Raw genomic sequence first — 21,373 nt, forward strand, 5'->3', positions numbered from 1 at the left:
GGCCGCTGGGTAACTAACACTCATTGTCCAGGCTACCATCGAAGAAATTAGCTCTCGCTAGGATACATTCCAGTAGTATCTGATATCTTGCCCAAGTGGCCATTCATCATGTGTGAAAGCAAGTTGATGAGTACGTCCAGGCTGCTTGACTGTGGAAAGCATCACAATCATAGCTGATCCTCTCTTGGCATTATTATAAGGACAGATCAAAGCTGTAATTGAAAATGAATCATAAAATAGCTTATGACTTAGTGGGCATCTGCACGCAAGGGATTTGCAACAGGGATCAATCGCTAGATATCAGGAATGGGAATCTTGACTTGATGTTCCCTCCCTAACCTAGAGGCTTTGAGACAAACTGTACCACCCAACAAACTCAGCACAGACTGGGGATTAAACGGTACATGTGTTTACATAGGATTACATAGGATATACAGCACAGAAACAAGCCTTTCAGCCCAACCAGTCCAGGCTCCACTTGAGTATCCTCCTGTGTTTCCTCATCATTGGTGGAGGGATCTATTACAAGGGGGCATAGTTTTAAGGGGGTTGGTGGAAGGTTTAGAGGGGATTTGGGGCGGGGGGTGCTTCTTTACGCAGAGGGTTGTGGGGATCTGGAACTCACTGCCTGGAAGATTAGTGGATGCAGAAACCCTCACCACTTTTAAGAGATGGTTGGATGGGCACTTAAAATGCCGTAACCTGCAGGGTTACGGACCTGGAGCTGGTAATTGGGATTAGACTGGATAACCTCGTTGGCCGGCGCAGATATAATGGTAAGTACAGCAGGGAATTGAATATGGCCAGGGTGATCTCCTGGACTAGTTTTAATCGCCTGGATGGGTCAGAGGGGAATTTTCCCAGATTTTTTTCCCCCCTAAATTGGCCTGGGTTTTTATCTGGTTTTTGCCTCTCTCAGGAGATCACTTTGCTCCGATTGGGGTGGAGTGGAGAATATTTTAGTGTAAGGGGTGTCGCAGTTGTGTGGGGTGGACTGGTTGGGCTGGGTGTTCTTTACCTTTCTGCTATTGTTCATTGGTTTATATGTAACCTTCAGGGCTGCTGACCGAGGGCCGTGTGGCTCTTTGTCGGCCGATGCGGACACGATGGGCCGAAATGACCTGATTCTGCGCTGTAGATTTCTATGTTTCTATCTAACCTTATCAGCATAACCCTCTATTCCCTTCTCCCTCATATGCTTGTCTAACCATCCCTTAAATGCATCTACACTATTCGCTTCAAGCACTCCGTGGTAGTGAATTCCACATTCTCACCACTCTCTGGATAAAGAAGTTTCTTCTGAATTCCCTATTTGAGTTCTTGGTGACTATCTTATATTGATGGCCTCTAGTTATGCTCTTCCCCACAAGTGGAAACACTCTCTGTGTGTCTATTCTATCAAAACCTTTCATAATTTTAAAGACCTCTATTAGGTCAAGGGAAAAGAGACCCAGCGTGTTCATCCTTTCCTGATGGGAGTCACATTTCTGGTATCATCCTTGTAAATCTTCTCTGCACCCTCCCCAGTGCCTCTATATCCTTTTTATGGTGACCAGAATTGCACACCATACTCCAAATATGGTCTAACCAAGGTTCGATACAAGTTTATCATAACTTCACTACTTTTCAATTCTACCCCTCTAGAAATAAACCCTTGTGCTTGGTTTGCTTTTTTTTTTAAATGGCCTTGTTAACCTGTAAAATGATTTGTGTATTTGTACTCCTAGATCCTTTTGCTCCTCTACCCCATTTAGATTATTATTTTTCAAGTAATATGTGACCTCCCTATTTTTCTTTCCAAAATGTAATACTGTACCTCACATTTATCTGTGTTGAATTTCATTTGCCAATATTAAATCAGATTCCAATGTTTCATGGAAGATACAGAAAAAAAACTCATTCAGTCCATTCCCCACTCCTTCCACCGACCAGGTATAATCTGCTCAACTATTTCATCTCCCGAGGGAGTACTCTGCATTACTTCAAACTAACGCCCAAAATGAACACACGAAACCTTGTCCTTGACCTACAATACAAAGATGACAATTCAATGGTCCCAACAAAACAGGAAGCATCAAGTTTGCATATCTGATCATCCCTCTATTCTGGCCTGTAATTTGAGAATTTGATGTAAAAAGCAGCTTCCCTTCTGTAAGCAAAAGCTTTCTTTTCAAATTTTTAATCTCAAACTGTAGGCCGATTACAAGAACCCATACCTTTCCAGTTCCCCTTCTCAGTGTGTAATTGTACACAGTGTGAGGTGTGGGACTGTATCCTATAGCCCGGCATCAATCTCCTCTGTCAGAAGGTTGTGGGTTCAAGTCACACTCCAGAGAGTTGAGCACATAATGTAGGCTGATACTCCAGTGCTATACTGCTGCACTGGCGGAGGTGCCGTCTTTCAGATGAGACATTGAACTGAAACATAGAAACATAGAAAATAGGTGTAGGAGTAGGCCATTCGGCCCTTCGAGCCTGCACCGCCATTCAATGAGTTCATGGCTGAACATGCAACTTCAGTACCCCATTCCTGCTTTCTCGCCATACCCCTTGATTCCCCCTAGTAGTAAGGACTACATCAAACTCCTTTAGCCCCGTCCGCCTTCTCAGGTGGATGTAAAAGATCCTATGGCACTATTCAAAGAACAGGGGCGTTCTCCCCGGTGTCCTGGCCAATCCCTCAATCAACTAAAAACAGATTATCTGGTCATTATCACATTGCTCTTTGTGGGACCTTGCTACATGCAAATTAGCTATCGTGTTTCCTCCATTACAACAGTGACTACACTTCCAAAATTACTTCATTGGGTGTGAAGCACATTGGGATATCCGGAGGTCATAAAAGGTGCTACATAAATGCTCGTTTTCCTTTCTTTCCCTGGGATTGAGAGGGAACCAAACAGCCAGAGTTGCCACTCCTGATCACGAACCAGTGACTCCTATTGGGAGGTGGATTTTTGGGTGAACTGTGATGGCCCCTCACAGTCCATCAGTCTGTGATCACTGGGGTGAGATACTGGAGACCTGTTAGCTGCCCTGGAATTGTAGCCTTCAGATAAGGGGGAAAACAAACCTGCCCATGATCAAAGGAGACATCTGTGGCGGTGACACAATATTCGAATATCAAAGGTTAGAAAGGACTGCTACATTGACCCGAGGCTAACAAAATAAACAGGCAGCATAGCTCAGAGACTGGGGCTTGTATGAACCAGCTGCAGTGCATTCAATCTCTCTGCAGGGACAGAGAAAGATCTGGATTTAGATGGTGTTTACTGCTTTGGACAATCCCACGCTTTTTCTTACATCTTGGTCCAAATCAATTAGTTTCATCATGTCAAACCTAACATGAGCCAGAGTTAAACTGAATAAAGTCACTCAGAAATGTTTTCACAAAAGCTTTTGAGCCACGTATATTTAAGGGATTACATCAGAATGTTCCCACAGTGCTGATTCACTATATAATACAGAGAAAGGTATGTTCCACAACTTAATAAAGGTGACCCCTGAGCAAGAGGTTTTTAAAGTAGAGGGGCCTCCTGATGGGTGTGTCAAACTGAGGACAGGACATTTGGTGCTCCAAGTATGGGCCCAACCTGCGATCCTGAGTGTGTTTGAATGTTATCAGGTCTGCAACATTTCTATAGATTTACTGGGAAGAAAGGGAATATCGTAATGAGCAGAAGGGTCTGGTTTTCAAACACCAAGAGCCTCATGTCCAGTAATGAGCCTGTGATAAAAACAAAGCAAATCTGCCTTGTTTTAGTTTTGTACAGATTCTTTCATTCAGTTGTTAGGAGTTTAAATAAAATAACTACAGTCAGACTCTTGGCAAGCTTAACTCGATACACATGTTGTAAGTTTTGTTTGTTCTTTGCACAGTGTGAGGGAGGAACCCAGCTATTTTTGAATAAACACAGACTGTCCTTTGTTCAGTTGTGTGTGACAGGCAGTTATTTCCCAATGTGGCCGACAGTTATTCAGATCCAGGAAGTCCTGGTAACTGTTTTCGGGGATATTTAAGGAGCTTTAGTTGTTTCAATCTGAGTCGGTTTGGAATTTTGAGGAGACACACCAACAACTTGGATTTATATAGCATCTTTAATGTAGTAAAATGTCCAAAGTGTTATCAAACAAAATTTGACACTGAGCCACACAAGGAGATATTCGGAAAGGCGACCAAAAGCTTGGTCAAAGAGGAAGGTTTTAAGAAGTATCTTAAAGGATGAAAGAGAGTAGAGGCAGAGAGGGTTAGCGAGGGAATTCCAGAGTCTAGGGTCTAGGCAGCTGAAGGCACGGCTGCCAATGGTGGAGCGATGAAAATCGGGGATGCTCAAGAGGTCAAAATTGGAGGAGCGCAGATATCTCGGAGGCTTGTAGGGCTGGAGGAGGTTACAGAGATAGGGAGGGTGAGGCCATGAAGGGATTTGAAAACAAGGATGAGTATTTTAAAAATGAGTTGTTGGATCGGGTGCCAGTGTAGGTCAGTGAGCACAGGGGTGATGGGTGAACGGGGCTTGTTGCGAGTTAGGACACGTGCAGCAGAGTTTTGGATGAGCTCAAGTTTAAAGAGGGTGCAAGGTGGGAGGTCGGCTAGGAGAGCATTGGAATAGTTGAGTCTAGAGGTAACAAAGGCATGGGGGTTTCAACAACAGATGGGCTGAAGCAGGGGCGGAGTCAGGCCAATTTACAGAAGTGGAAGTAAGGGTCTTGGTGATGGAGTGGATATAGAGTTGGAAGCTCAGTTCAGGGTTAAACAGAACGATGGAGTCAGTGGCTAGGGAACAGAGTTTGTGTTGGGGATCGAAGACATGGCTTTGATCTTTCCAATATTTAATTGGAGGAAATTTCTGATCCGTGCCTGATGCTGGACAAGCAGGATGACAAATCAGAGACAGTGGAGCAGTTGAGAGGTGGTGGTGAGGTAGAGCTGGGTGTCGTGATCTCAAGACACTACAAGTGGTCTCAGCACCCATAGACAAAGACGGTGAAGAACACACATTAGCCAGAGTTCCTGCTCCAGATTAGTGCCCAATGACTCCTGCAGGAAAGTATGTGTATGTAGATGCAAGCTAAGGACAGCATTGGGCTGAGTGATGGTTTCCCCTATGATTAAACACCCCAACAGTCACAGTTTAAGTTCAGACGTGAAGAGTGCTTACTCTGGCAAGATACCAGAAGACTACCAGCCCCGTGAAACTATTCTTCAGAATGAATGGTTACACTTAGTGATACGCTGGATGATCTACTTACCTACTGAGCTATCTTCCTTTCTTTCATAGAATGATACAGCACAGATGGAAGCCATTCGGCCCATCGTGCCTGTGTAGGCTTTTTGAAGGAGCTGTCCAATTAGTCCCATGCTTCTGCTCTTTCCCCATAACCTTGCACATATATCCTCTTCCAAGTATTTACCTAATTCCCTTTTGAAAGATACTACAGCTGTATTGAATCTGCTTCCAACATCCTTTCAGGCAGTGCATTCCATATCATACTTCCCCTTTCAGTGTTCAGATGAGGTCTATTTCATTTAATGGTTGAAATAAATTACAGGAAAGCTTAAACCTCAAAGCCAATATACTCGCAACACATACCTGAAATTACCCAGCACTCCCACTACCTGTGACAAGCCCGCACCCACCGTTCTGTCACATAACTTCAATTGCTTTCTCCAGACACAGCACGAGTTCAGAGCGACAAGTCTGAAACTGTCCTGCTCGGTGCTTATCACAATTCAAAAAGACATCTATTATTTGTCTATCTATATATTAGACACAGCATGTGTTTGTCACACTTCCTGTGTCACACTTTCAAGCCACAACTTAGGTTTACAGCTGATTATATTTTGCATCAGTAAAACACTCCAAAATCAACTAAAAAAAAGAAATTGAACACATCAAATCGCTAAAAAAGATAGTCAATAAGCTTCCTTCAGTCATTTTTCACAATATATTTTACAATAACATTATTCATTTTACCTATCAAAATGTATTTTGTATCGGAATACTTTTATTAACATCTTTACTTTGATGCTTCCACCATTCTCATGGATACTCTCCCCACAGCTGTCACTGTCATCTGAAGGAAGCTACTAACTGTATATATGCCTGCAATCTCGCAACATGGATCCATATGATTTCCTCAGTGCAGCCGGAAGCTTGCTTTTCCTTAGGCAATAGCAGTATTTAAGTTTGTTTTTCCAAATGAAAACAAGCTGGAGGACAAATTCCAAAGTTTTTTTTGAGGTAAAGTTTCACAGGAAATCTAGCCGAGAGAAAAAGACAGACATGCAAGATAATTATTAAGGAACCTGTGCTTCCTTTTCTTTAGACAATCATTGTTTGCATAAAGATTTATTTATACAGCTATACGATTTATCCAGTGGCAGCAGGCAATTCTCGTTGTTTGTCTGCCAGTAGTCAATCAGAAACCGTTGCTGTTTCTGGGCAAAAATTGTAAAAACTTATTTCTAGATTCCTTCACTAGAGTTCAGTGCAAATCCATATCCCAGTTGCTTCCCACTTGCAGTGTAACCTCGGTCTCACAATCAGCAACACCATGGCAGGTTTGGTAGTTGAGATAATAAAATTATACATCAATACGCATAGAAGTTATACTTTTACAGAGGCAAAATAATCTTAAAATGCTGTGTGCTTCTGAGCCACAGCCTGAAAATTACAAACACATTCCAATCTAGTGAGGTTGGGGTCAGCATCAAACAAGAAATTAGGAATGCGTGCAATAAAGGTACAGCAGTTATCATAGGCGACTTTAATCGACATATTGATTGGGCTAACCAAAATGGTAGCAATGCGGTGGAGGAGAATTTCCTGGAGTGTATTAGGGATGGTTTTCTAGACCAATATGTCAAGGAACCAACTAGAGGGCTGGCCATCCTAGGCTGGGTGATGTGTAATGAGAAAGGGCTAATTAGCAATCTTGTTGTGCGAGGCCCCTTGGGGAAGAGTGACCATAATATGGTAGAATTCTTTAACAACACGGAGAGCGACACAATTAATTCAGAGACTAGGGTCCTGAACTTAAGGAAAGGTAACTTCGATGGTATGAGACGTGAATTGGCTAGAATAGACTGGCGAGTGATACTTAAAGGGTTGACAGTGGATAGGCAATGGTAAACATTTAAAGATCACATGGACGAACTTCAACAATTGTACATCCCTGTCTGGAGTAAAAATAAAACGGGGAAGGTTGCTCAACCGTGGCTAACAAGGGAAATTAGGGATAGTGTTAAATCCAAGGAAGAAGCATATAAATTGGCCAGAAAAAGCAGCAAACCTAAGGACTGGGAGAAATTTAGAATTCAGCAGAGGAGGACAAAGGGTTTAATTTGGAGGGGGAAAATAGAGTATGAGAGGAAGCTTGCTGGGAACATAAAAACTGACTGCAAAAACTTCTATAGATATGTGAAGAGAAAAAGATTAGTGAAGACAAACGTAGGTCCCTTGCAGTCAGATTCAGGTGAATTTATAATGGGGAACAAAGAAATAGTGGACCAGTTAAACAACTACTTTGGTTCTGTCTTCACGAAGGAAGACACAAATAACCTTCGGGAAATATTAAGGGACCGAGGGTCTAGTGAGAAGGAGGAACTGAAGGAAATCCTTATTGGCGGGAAATTTATGGGATTGAAGGCTGCTAAATTCCCGGGGCATGATGGTCTGCATCCCAGAGTACTTAAGGAAGTGGCCCTAGAAATAGTGGATGCATTGGTGATCATTTTCCAACAGTCTATCGACTTTGGATCAGTTCCTATGGACTGGAGGGTAGCTGATGTAACACCACTTTTTAAGAAAGGAGCGAGAGAGAAAACGGGTAATTATAGACCGGTTAGCCTGACATCAGTAGTGGGGAAAATGTTGGAATCAATTATTAAAGATGAAATAGCAGCACATTTGGAAAGCAGTGAGGGAATTAGTCCAAGTCAGCATGGATTTATGAAAGGGAAATCCTGCTTGTCAAATCTTCTAGAATTTTTTGAGGATGTAACTAGTAGAGTGGACAAGGGAGAACCAGTGGATGTGGTTTATTTGGACTTTCAAAAGGCTTTTGACAAGGTCTCACACAAGAGATTGGTGTGCAAAATTAAAGCACATGGTATTGGGGGTAGTGCACTGACATGGATAGAGAACTGGTTGGCAGACAGGAAGCAGAGAGTTGGGATAAACAGGTCCTTTTCAGAATGGCAGGCAGTGACTAGTGGGCCGCTGCAGGGCTCAGTGCTGCGATCCAAGTTATTTACAATATACATTAATGATTTGGATGAGGGAATTGAGAGTAATATCTCCAAGTTTGCAGATGACACTAAGCTGAGTGGCGGTGCGAGCTGTGAGGAGGACGCTAAAAGGCTGCAGGGTGACTTGGACAGGTTAGGTGAGTGGGCAAACGCGTGGCAGATGCAGTATAATGTGGATAAATATGAGGTTATCCACTTTTGGGGCAAAAACACGAAGGCAGAATATTATCCGAATGGCAGCAGATTAGGAAAAGGGGAGGTGCAACGAGACCTGGGTGTCATGGTACATCAGTCTTTGAATGCAGGTACAGCAGGCGGTGAAGAAGGCAAATGGTATGTTGGCCTTCATAGCTAGGGGATTTGAGTATAGAAGCAGGGAGGTCTTACTGCAGTTGTATAGGGCCTTGGTGAGATTGTGTTCAGTTTTGGTCTCCTAATCTGAGGAAGGACGTTCTTGCTATTGAGGGAGTGCAGCGAAGGTTCACCAGACTGATTCCCGGGATGGCAGGTCTGACATATGAGGAGAGACTGGATCGACTGGGCCTGTATTCACTGGAGTTTAGAAGGATGAGAGGGATCTCATAGAAACATATAAAATTCTGATGTGACTGGACAGGTTAGATGCAGGAAGTCCAGAACCAGGGGACATAATCTAAGGATAAGGGGTAAGCCATTTAGGACTGAGACGAGGAGAAACTTCTTCACTCAGAGAATTGTTAACCTGTGGAATTCCCTACTACAGAGTTGTTGATGCCAGTTCATTGGATATATTCAAGAGGGAGTTAGATATGACCCTTACGGCTAAAGGGATCAAGGGGTATGGAGAGAAAGCGGGAAAGGGGTACTGAGGTGAAAGATCAGCCATGATCTTATTGAATGGTGGTGCAGGCTCGAATGGCCTACTCCTGCACCTATTTTCTATGTTTCTACATGCTTTGCTTGCCTAATCAACATTTGGTCTCTCCAACACAGAGGATGTTGTGTGAGCAGGGAATATAGTATACTAGATTGGGGAAAGTGCAGGCCAATTGCTGCCTCCCATGGAATGCATGTTTGGGACCCTGAATAATGGTAGCAGGTGGTGATGAATGAAGAGGTGCGATGGTTACACAGTGAAGTGGGATGATGGGAGAGTGAACCAGACAGCAGGGAGGGGAGTGAGTGAAAGATGTGCTTGGGGATGAGATCACATTGCAGGTGGGGGAAATTGCAGATGATTTAACGAATATGGAGGGTAGCGGGGTGGAAGGCGAGAACGAGAGGGACCCTGCCACAGTGGGAGGAGGGAGGTGGGCTTGAGAGCCAAGGCATGGGCAATGGAGCAGACATGGTCAAGAGTCCCATCAACCACAGCTGAAGGAAAACCTCGGCTAAGGAAAGATGACATTTCAGAAACTCTGGTGGGCTCAACCGAGCAGGTATGACAGAGATGGAGAAAGTGGGAGAAAGGGATGGAGTTTACAATTTGTTCACTTTCCTCTCCCTTTTAATTTCGTTCAGTACTATTAATGGGCTTGCTTATATTTCAAATCCCCAGTCCTGACCAAGGGTCTACACCGAAGTGTCAACCTTTCTTCTCTCTTCTCAGATGCTGACACTCCCTTGCTCTCACACGAAGACTAGCCAGGTTGACGAGTTCTCGAGGATTGCTCATGGCTGTGGAACTGTATCACAGCGAGAGTCAGTGCCTTCAGTAGGGGAGGGAGAAAGGCTGCAATGGAAAAACCTGTAGCAACCAAGTGCTGTAGTGTAATTGTAGAGAGGTCCAGCTAACCTAGTTTTCCAACCCCGGATGAATGCAGGCCTTCAGATGAAAATACCATTGTAAACTGTAGTCCCCGAGGGATATCCTTACAAACAATGTTCAATAGTTAAATACTGTTTCTATAGTGACTGCAAGGTAAAAATGGGTCATTAGTAATTGATATCAAGGAAACAAACTCTAAGGAGATAATCCTTGGTAAAACAGCTGATTTTACACACAAGCTCTATTTTAAAAATAACATGTACAAATTGATGTTTCCCAAAGTGCAAGCACAGCAAGTTATTCCTGAAATTAGCCTCAACCCATTCCTTTTACATGAATGTAGACACTGAATATCCATAAAGTTATTTGACCTTGGAGATCAAGCCTGATCTTGTATGAGCCAACGTATGAGAAGAGGGTTTTTTGGTCATTGAGCCAAAGTTCACAACACAGGAGGAGGCCATTTCACCAACTCTACTGCACCAACTGGTTCCTTAGCTCCGATCATCAAACTCCACACAAACTGGACATCGAAACTGGGACTTCCCAATTTGTATAATTCATAGAGTGTTCCAGCATACGCCATCTCACTCTACAAACACTTCACTATCCCACCCAGCCTAATCCCACTCACTGCCCATACCCTTTAATATCCCACCGAGTCTAATCCCACTCTCCCGCTCACTCCCAATATCATATAATATCCCACTTAGTCTAATTCCACCCTCCCACTCACCCCCAGACTCTTTAATATCCCACCGAGTCTAATGCCACTCTCCCACTCACTCCCCATACTCTAATATCGTACCCAGACACAGCCATTAGCTCTCCCGGCAGAGCCATTTAGTGCACGTAGAAAAAGACTAATTATAAATATAGCCAGTTAAGCCTCATTGTACAGGTAAGGGTCAGGTACTCTCGATTCCAGTACACACCCCAGGGCAGAGCAATGATGACTCTAATGCCTGGACAAGGTGTGATTAGCTGCTCATCAAGTGTTCAAGCAGCTCTATTGTGCATTTGATCGGAATTGATTCACAGTTCCGTGCTTATTGGCCTCTTAGTCAGATATATTCTGCAAAGTATTGTTCATTTTTCAGTTCAGTACCCACATACAAAGACCATATCTTGAAACTTTAGAGTTTATGGGACTGTGTAGGAAACATGCTCTGGAAAAGAGACTCTGAAGTTAAACAAGTCCTTGTTTATCTAAGTATATTTGTGCCATTCTGCTGTTACATTGTTTTGATTCCGTGCAAAATTTATTCTTACAAATAAATCCGACTTATAGTTTTATCCTAAATGAAAGTCTGAAAGCATATTTCTCAATATATTAGAGAGAATGGAAGTTAAGTTTGGGAAACCCCAGAGACTTCTTACAAAAATATCCCAGGGTACAAGAGTAATTATTAATCCTGTTGCGGTTACTCCTGCTCATCAATTGCTAATTTTCGGATCATAGGGAATACAGATTCACTTATGAAAACTGTGACTCACTGTGCGCGGGAAGAGAGAGTTGGGAATGAACCCAAATTGTAAAGGCTATATATAAATTACCAATTAATGAATTTGAGAACCTCACCAAACCAGATATACAACACCGTTTGAAAATACACACCCTCAAAAACATATTTGCCCACTTCTGTACGATTAGAAAGTGTCTCAGTGGATTGTTAAGTGTAGGAGCACAATTCACAATAAAGTTAAACTCCAGAGTTCCCTGATGTCTCAGTGGGTATAGGCACTACCTGATGTAGCACTAAAGCCACACGGACCACAAAGTCCCAGATTCAGTCCCCGGTTTGTGCTAATATAGCACAGCACAAAGCAAGATACAGCTGGGCTAAGGGAGGAAAAATCATTCTTGGCTCTCACTTCTGATCACTAATCCTAAAATCCCTATGGATGAGGAAGGACATTTGGCCTATTTTAATGCACCTGTCCAGAACAACCCTACACTCCTCCCATTGTTGCATCTAATTGTTTCCTAGAAGATTCCAGGGGATTGGCGCCTACCACTCTGCTCAGAGTCCATTCCAGAATGGACACACCAGAATCAGGCATAGCAGTGATATGCCCATTGCCACTTTGGAATAGTCAGCGGACACTCACTACCCAGGTTCGCATGTGAAGAAATGCCACTTGGACAGTGTATAGGTCGGCAGATTATTAACGTGAAATTGTACCCTGATCACAGAGAGAAAGACAAACTGGGGAAAACAAATCATTTGAGAAATAAAGAATACATTTAAATTGCAGATTGTTCCGGTAATCAGCCAGTCACCTCCAGCAAAACAAGATCTCCATCAGCTAATTATTAAAATCTTGCAGCTCACGGCATTAGTGCAATTCACTAGCTATATTTACAATTAGTCTTTCTCTCTGTGCATTAAAACACACATCGGTTGTCATCGCAGTTTCCTGAGATTGCACAAAAGAATGTCCCCATTTAAGACATGAGATACAAAAAAGGCAGGCAAGGCCATGAAGGATTCTAAACACGAGGATGAGAATTTTAAATTTGAGTTACTGGGGTACTGGGAACAAGTAAGGGACTAGCTGTGGGTTAATATATGGGCAGTAGAGTTTTGGATGAGCTTAAGTTTATGGAGGATGAAGAATGGGCAGCCGGCCGGCCAGGAAAATTGTCGAGTATAGAGATAACAAAGATGTGGATGAGGGTTTCAGCAGCAGATAAGCTGAGGCAGGGGCAGAGATAGAGGATGTAACAGAGGTGGAAGCAGGCAGTCTCTGTGATGGAGCGGATATGGAGTTGGAATCTCAGCTCGGGGTCGAATAGGATGTCAAGGTTGCGAATGGTTTGGTTCAACCTGAAACAGTGGCCTGGGAGGGGGATGGAGTTGTGACTAGGGAATGGAGTTTGTGGCAGAGATATTAGGCATTGGCCTTGCTCTTCCCAATGTTTAGATGGAGGAAATGGCGGCGCATCCAGGACTTGATGTCGGACAAGCAGCCTGACAACACAGAGACAGTGGTGGTGGTGAGGTAGAGCTGGGTGTTGGCAGCGTACATGTGGAACCTGACGTTCTGTCTTTGGATGATGTCGCCAAGGGACAGAATGTAGATGAGAAGTAGGAGCGGGCCAAGGACAGATCCTTGAGGGAGACCAGAAGTAATGTGCGGGAGTGGGAAGAGAAGCCGTTGCAGGTGATCCTCTGGCTGGATAGGTAAGAGTGGAACTAGTTGAGGGTAGTTCCAATCAGCTGGACAATGGAGGAGGCACGTTGGAGGAGAATGGTGTGGTCAACCATATCAAAGCCTTCAGACAGGATGAGGAGCAATATAGCACCATGGCCACAATCATTGAGGATGTCATTTGTGATTTTGAATAGGGCCGTTTCTGTACTGTGGCAGGAGTTGAAACCTGATGAGAGGTGTTCAAACATGAAGTTGTGGGAAAGACGGACACAGATTTTGGAGATGGCAACACATTCACGAATTTTGGAGAGAAGAGGGACGTTGGAGATGGGGCGGTAGTTTTCAAGGACAGAGGGGTCAAGGGTGGGTTTTGTGACGAGGGGTGATGAGGCCAGATTTGAAAAGGAGAGGGACAATATTCGAAGAGAGAGAACCATTTACAATATCAGCTGACATGGGCTCCAGGAGGGAAGTTGGGTGGTCAGTAGTTTAGTGGGAATTGGGTCGAGAGAGCAGGATGCGAGTCTTGTGGACTAGAAGAGCTAGAGAGGGCATTGGTGGGTGGTGGGAGTGGGAGACTAGAGAGACATGGGTGCAGGACTGGGGTGAAGGGAACCGGGGGAAAGTGACATGATGGTCTTGGGAAGGAAGAGATGCGGCAGAGGCAGATGAACAAATGGTCTGAATCTTAGTGACAAAGAAGTATATGAACTCCTCGCACATGGTGCTGGAGGTGAGGGTGGAGGAGGTAGGGGAGATAGGTTAAGAAGACAGTTTTTAATGGAGAACAGAAGCCGGGGGTTAGCTTTGCATTCCAGGATGATCCTGGATTAGTGAACGGTTTAGGCAGAGGAGAGCAAAACTTGATATCGCTGGATGTGATCCAGCCACATCTGTTAGGCTATACCAGTTGTAGGCCAGATACGTTGATGTCTGTGCTACTTGGACTTGAGGGATTGAAGATGAGAACTATACTGGGGAACCACCAGGGCGAGAGTGTGCAAGGGTTTTACTGGGACAAAAGCATCAAAAGTGGAGCTGAGGATGTGATTGAGCAGATCGTCAGCTGCAGAAATGTTGCAGTGAATGGAGGGCCAAAGGCTGGACAGTTTAAAGTGCCGCTGAAAGTGACTTTGGGGGAGAGTTTTTTGCCAAGGGCAGACTCAGAAGGAAGTGGGGTTGAGGGACACAAGTAGTGAGAGATAGAGTTTGGAAATTATCACATCGGTGATGGAAACCATGGGAGTAGAAAGGCCATGTGAGTTGGCGAGGTCAAGGAGATGGCCTTGATTATGGGTAGGAGGGTTTATATGGAGGAAGATCTTTAGGGAGTACCCGAGGGCAGTGAATTCAGAAGAGAGAAAGCAAGGAGATCTGAAAAAGTGATTGAAATTACCAGAGATATAAGCCACTCATTACAGAGAGTGAGGGAGGATATCTTGGGGAGAGACTCAGATTCAGGCACCTTACGAGCAGTAGCCCCAACTATTCCATCTCCCAGAGATATCCAGCCTCCTTACTTCACTCCGCAAATGCAGTGAGTGGCTCTTCATCCTTGAGAGCTAACCTCACCAACCTCCTAAGCATTCCACACATCCCACTCATCACTACCCACTTGGACTCTACCAACTGATCAACAATCATTGCCTCTCTCTGCATTTCCATGACCTTATTGTGGATAATTGCATTGATATACTGGCTTTGACAAACCTTGGCCCATGAGTGGTGACATCTTGTCCCGCACTAAAGCCTCCCCGCCTGGCTATACCCTCCACACTTGCACTGAGCAAACTGCCGCAATGGTAGTGTGGCCTTTATCATCATATCTTCTTCTTAGGCAATGTCCTGGAGTCGAGGATGACTTGCTTCCACACTAATATGAGTTCTAAGGTGACTGATGAGACCAATGCGAGATCTACCGTCACAAGTGGGGCAGATGGTGATTGAGGGGACGGGTGGGTGGGGTGCTTGATTTGTCGTACGCTCCTTTGTGTTCTATTGTGTTCAGTTTTGTGGAATATTGTGTTAATATTTGTGGAATATTGTGTTAAGATTAGTGAAGACAATCCCTTGCAGTCGGATTGAGGTGAATTTATAATGGGGAATAAAGTGGTGGCAGACCAATTGAACTAATACTTCGGTTCTGTCTTCACGAAGGAAGACACAAATAACCTTCCGAATGTACTAGGGGACAGTGGGTCTAGTGAGAAGGAGGAACTGAAGGATATCCGTATTAGGCGGGAAATTGTGTTAGGGAAATTGATGGGATTGAAGGCCGATAAATCCCCGGAACCTGATAGTCTGCATCCCAGAGTACTTAAGGAAGTGGCCCTAGAAATAGTGGATGCATTGGTGATCATTTTCCAACAGTCTATCGACTCTGGATCAGTACCTATGGACTGGAGGGTAGCTAAAAAAGGAGGGAGAGAGAAAGCGGGTAATTATAGACTGGTTAGCCTGACATCAGTAGTGGGGAAAATGTTGGAATCAATCATTAAGGACGAAATAGCAGCGCATTTAGAAAGCAGTGACAGGATCGGACCAAGTCAACATGGATTTATGAAAGGGAAATCATGCTTGACGAATCTTCTGGAATTTTTTGCGGATGTAACAGGCAGAGTGGACAAGGGAGAACCAGTCGATGTGGTATATCTGGACTTTCAAAAGTCTTTTGACAAGGTCCTGCACAAGAGATTGGTGTGCAAAATCAAAGCACATGGTATTGGGGGTAATGTACTGACATGGATAGAGAACTGGTTGGCAGACAGGAAGCAGAGAGTTGGGATAAGCGAGTCCTTTTCAGAATGGCAGGCAATGAATAGTGGAATGCCGCAGGGCTTAGTACTGGGACCCCAGATCTTTACAATATATATTAACAATTTAGATGAAGGAATTGAGTGTACTATCTCCAAGTTTGCGGATGACACTAAACTGGGTGGCGGTGTGAGCTGTGAGGAGGACACCTAAGAGGCTGCAGGGTGACTTGGACAGGTTAGGTGAGTGGGCAAATGCATGGCAGATGCAGTATAATGTGGATAAATGTGAGGTTATCTATTTTGGGGGCAAAAACACAAAGACAGAATATTATCTGAATGGCGGCAGATTAGGAAAAGGGGAGGTACAACGAGACCTGGGTGTCATGATTCATCAGTCACTGAAAGTGGGCATGCAGGTACAGCAGGCGGTAAAGAAGGCAAATGGTATGTTGGCCTTCATAGCTCGGGGATTTGAGTATAGGAGCAGGGAGGTCTTACTGCAGTTGTACAGGGCCTTCGTGAGGCCTCACCTGGAATATTGTGTTCAGTTTTGGTCTTCTAATCTAAGGAAGGATGTTCTTGCTATTGAGCGAGTACAGCGAAGGTTCACCAGATTGATTCCAGGGATGGCTGGACTGTCATATGAGGAGAGACTGGATCAACTGGGCCTTTATTCACTGGAATTTAGAAGGATGAGAGGGGATCTCATAGAAATGTATAAGTTTCTGACGGGACTGGACAGGTTAGATGCGGGTAGAATGTTCCCGATGTTGGGGAAGTCCAGAACCAGGGGGCATAGTCTTAGGATAAGGGGTAGGCCATTTAGGACTGAGATGAGGAGAAACTTCTTCACTCAGGGAGTTGTTAACCTATGGAATTCCCTGCCGCAGAGAGTTGTTGATGCCAGTTCATTGGATATATTCAAGAGCGAGTAAGATATGACCCTTATGGCTAAGGGGATCAAGGGGTATGGAGAGAAAGCAGGAAAGGGATACTGAGGGAATGATCAGCCATGATCTTATTGAATGGCGGTGCAGGCTCGAAGGGCCAAGTGGCCTACTCCTGCACCTATTTTACATGTTTCTATGAAAGGCACCATATTCCTTGTTGTGAGCAACGATGTTCCCTATTAGCTGCGCTTTGTTCTGTGCGGCCGGTTTCTTTTAATGTGTGGTCCATTTAAATTTCTGCGCACGCGTGGTATTTACAATGTAAAAGCTGGTGAGCAGCCAGCACAGGACCTTTCAGATTACTGCATGGCCATGCACGCACACCTTAGTGGGAACATTGGTGACCAAGCCATCATCTCCCAATCCAGGTAGTATTCTGAGTGCTAAGGTACGGCACTTTGAAGGCAGAACTGATGGAACATGAGCACAGTAAAAACTCCCACACTTTTCACCGGGCTTTGTACCACTTCTGTCTGATACTCATTTATGCAAGGATTGGGTCCCTGTGCTGTTGTTCCTCTCCCAGATTCATTGCATTCACATTGGCTCAGTACCTGATGTGCAGTTCAGTTTGGATCTGACATTGGATACATAACAGACCACAGTTCAGACTTATTTATTTAGATTTCCAACAATGCAAATATCCTTACTCGCCTCCTCTTTACCACATCATCTTCATCTCACCCCTCTTCTCTCTCTTGCCCCAATTTCACCCCCCTCCCCTCCTTCTATACACTCTCTTACCTCTCTGCTCTCTCTCCCTCCTCCTTTCTATTTACCCCCCACATTCACTCCTCTCCTCCCTCCCTCCCCTGCCCCCACTCCCTCAGTCTCTCTCCTACTACCCTCTTACTTTTTCTCCCTCCCTCGACCCTCTCTGTCCTTGTCCCCTTCTGACACTCTCACACATTGACACACTCTCCCTCTCCCTCTTGATATCTCCCCCTCATCAGAACGTAAGAAATAGGAACAGGAGTAGGCCATACGGCCCCTCGAGCCTGCTCAGCCATTCAATGCGATCATGGCTGATCTGATCATGGACTCAGCTCCACCTCCCTGCCCGCTCCCCATAATCTCTTATCCCTTTAACGTTTAAGAAACTGTCTATTTCTGTCTTAAATTTATTCAATGTCCCAGCTTCCACAGCTCTCTGAGGCAGCAAATTCCACAGATTTACAACCCTCTGAGAGAAGACATTTCTCCTCATCTCAGTTTTAAATGGGCGGCCCCTTATTCTAAGATCATGCCCTCTAGTTCTAGTCTCCCCTATCAGTGGAAACATCCTCTCTACATCCACCTTGTCAAGCCTCCTCATAATCCCATACGTTTCGATAAGATCACCTCTCATTCTTCCGAATTCCAATGAGTAGAGGCCCCACCTACTCAACCTTTCCTCTTAAGTCAACCCCCTCATCCCCGGAATCAACCTAGTGAACCTTCTCTGAACTACCTCCAAAGCAAGTACATCCTTTCGCAAATATGGAAACCAAAACTGCACGCAGCATTCCAAGTGTGGCCTCACCAACGCCCTATATAGCTGGAGCAAGACTTCCCTGCCCCTGTACGCCATCCGCTTTGCAACAAAGGCCAAGATACCATTGGCCTTCCTGATCACCTGCTGTAACTACATACTATCCTTTTGTGTTTCATGCACAAGTACCCCCAGGTCCCGCTGTACTGCAGCACTTTTCAATCTCTCTCCATTTAAATAATAACTTGCTCTTTGATTTTTTGCTGCCAAAGTGCATGACCTCACACTTTCCAACATTATACTCCATCTGCCAAACTTTTGCCCACTCACTTAGCCTGTCTATGTCCTTTTGCAGATTTTTGTGTCCTCCTATCTTTGTATTGTCAGCAAACCTGGCTACGTTACACTCAGTCCCTTCTTCCAAGTCGTTAATATAGATTGTAAATAGTTGGGGTCCCAGCACTGATCCCTGTGGCATCCCTCAAGTTACTGGTTGCCAACCAGAGAATGAACCATTTATCCTGACTCTCTGTTCTCTGTTAGTTAGCCAATTCTCTGTCCCCCTCCCTCCTCTCTCACCTCCTCCCTCTCGACCCCTCTCACTATCTCTCCCTCTCCCCTTCTCCATCGCCACCTTTCTATCACCCCCCCCCCCCATTTCACTCTCCATCTCTCCCCTCTATCCCTACCTTTGCCTGTCCACCCCTACCTCTCTGTCCACCCCCCACCCTCTCCCCTGCCCCTCTCACTATCTCCCACTCTCCCCCCTCCATCACCCCCTTTCAATCTCTCCCCCCTCCCTCTATCTCTCTCCCTCTCACTGTCTACCTCCCTCCCTCCCTCTGTCTGTCTATCCACCTTCCCTCCCTCTCCCTATCCACCCCCTCCCTCTCCCTATCCACCCCCTCCCTCACTCTGTCCACCCCCATCCCCTCTCTGTCCCCTTCCTCCCTCTCTTTCTGTCCCCCTCCCCTGCATCTCTCTCTGTCCCCATCCCCCCTCCCTCTCTGTTTATCCACACACTCCGTCCCTCTCTCTGACTGTCTGTCCACTCCACCCCCCCTCTCTGTCTGTCCTCCTCTCTCGCTCGCTCTCTCTCTGTCCTCCTCCCTCCCTCACTCGCTCTCTCTCTGTCCTCCTCCTCCCTCCCTCCCTCTCTCTCCTCCTCCCTCCCTCGCTCTCTCTCTCTCTCTCCTCCTCCTCCTCCCTCCCTCGCTCTCTCTCTCTCTCTCCTCCTCCCTCCCTCGCTCTCTCTCTCTCTCTGTCCTCCTCCCTCCCTCGCGCTCTCTCTCTCTCTGTCCTCCTCCCTCGCTCTCTCTCTCTCTCTGTCTGTCTGTCCTCCTCCCTCGCTCTCTCTCTCTCTCTCTCTGTCCTCCTCCTCCCTCGCTCTCTCTCTCTCTCTCGTGCTCTCTCTCTCCCTCGCGCTCTCTCTGTCCTCCTCCCCCTCTCTCTCCTCCTCCCTCGCTCTCTCTCTCTCCTCCTCCCTCTGTCCCCCTCTCCCCGTCCCCCTCTCTCTCTCTATCCTTCTCTCTCGCTCTCTCTCTCTGTCCCCCTCTCCCCGTCCTCTCTCTCTCTATCTATCCTCCTCCCTCTCTCTCTCTGTCCTCCTCCCTCGCTCCCTCTGTCTGTCTGTCCTCCTCCCTCGCTCTCTCCCTCTCTGTTCCCCTCTCTCCCTCGGACACTCACCCACTGCTCTGATGCGGAATCCCCGGGGAGGTCTCAGCGCTCTCCGGATCCACGCTTCCCTCAGGACCTCCAGGTGCGAGGGACGGCCGCCCAGCAGAAGGACGCCGCGCTCCAGCCAGCCGAGCAGCAGCAGCTCGGACACGGCGTGCACCAGCCGCCCGTTCCACACGCTGCGCCCATTCTCCGCCTTCAGGTCTTCCAGCAGCTGCTGCCCGCTCCGGCCCGGATCCCTGTCTCGTGCACCCAGCACCAGCGCCAGCGAGCTCCGGGCCAGCTGCACCGACATGGCCCCAGCCCCAATCAAACCCGGATCACTACCTGCCGCAAAGGCTGGACGCTGCTGCCAGGCAACCGAGCGGGGCGGGCGGGTCTGTCCGTCAATCAATCAGCTCACAGGGGGCGGGACTGTCCCTGTCAATCAATCAGCTCCCATCATCCACGGGGCGGGACTGTCCCTGTCAATCAATCCGTGTATTACTACAGCCCTGTAGACCATGAGCTTGGTGGCAGATTTGAGGGCCTTGCCTTGCAACACTCTTTTCCTCAATGGCTGAAGGCAGTACTGGAGCAGAGGAGGCGGTGTTGAATCTCGTCATCAAGGTCTGCTCTTGTTGATAAGAGGCCCCCAAGGTATGGGAAATGGCCCACGTTGTCCAGGGCTGCACTGTGGATCTTGATGAATGGGGGCAGTGCTGTGTGGCGGGGACAGGCTGGTGGAGGACCTTTGTCTTATGGATGTTTAGCATAAGGCCTATGCTTTCGTATGCCTCAGTAAATACGTTGATTATGACTTGGAGTTCAGCCTCTGTATGTGCGCAGACACAAGCGTCGTCCATGTACTGTAGCTTGACGACAGAGGTTGGAGTGATCTTAGACCTGGCCTGGAGACGACGAAGGATGAATAGGTTCCCACTGGCTCTGTAGCTTAGTTCCACTCCAGCGGGGAGCTTGTCGACTGTGAGGTGGAGCATGGCAGCAAGGAAGACTGAGAAGAGGTTGGGGCAATGACGCAGCCCTGTTTGACCCGGTCCAGATGTGGATTGTATTGTGTTCCTAAAACAGCTGAGACTGCACACACGGAGGTTAAATTAACAGTGACCTCAGCCTTTATTAAGATACTCCAGAGTGAGGAACAGGCCTTAGGGGCTGGCTTATATACATTGCACCCAAGAGATGCTGGGATCCCTTGGGACTTCAGGGGATGCGCTCCCTGGTGGCAGAACATGGGAGTGTATGCTTTACAGATACACATCATCACTCCCCCTCCAAAGTCAAAGTGAAAACTATTTACAAGGTGAGGCGGTCGGGAGCCTTTCTTTCCCTAGTGGACCACCTCGGTACAAATGTCTGTTC

General features: G+C 46.2%; 1 protein-coding gene across 2 annotated transcripts in view; it reads right to left on the bottom strand.

Moving 5' to 3' along the window:
• The window catches only part of stox1 (storkhead box 1), a 105,931-nt gene extending 85,581 nt beyond the window's left edge, over window positions 1-20,350 (bottom strand). For both annotated transcript variants that reach the window (XM_070876312.1, XM_070876311.1), the window contains exon 1: window positions 20,021-20,350. In XM_070876312.1, the coding sequence (XP_070732413.1) occupies window positions 20,021-20,306 (286 nt within the window). In that variant the 5' untranslated portion in view covers window positions 20,307-20,350. The remainder of the gene's footprint in view (window positions 1-20,020) is intronic.
• Window positions 20,351-21,373: the final 1,023 nt, after the last annotated feature.

The sequence above is a fragment of the Pristiophorus japonicus genome, chromosome 3 (genome assembly GCF_044704955.1).
Source record: "Pristiophorus japonicus isolate sPriJap1 chromosome 3, sPriJap1.hap1, whole genome shotgun sequence".
Taxonomy (NCBI): domain Eukaryota; kingdom Metazoa; phylum Chordata; class Chondrichthyes; family Pristiophoridae; genus Pristiophorus; species Pristiophorus japonicus.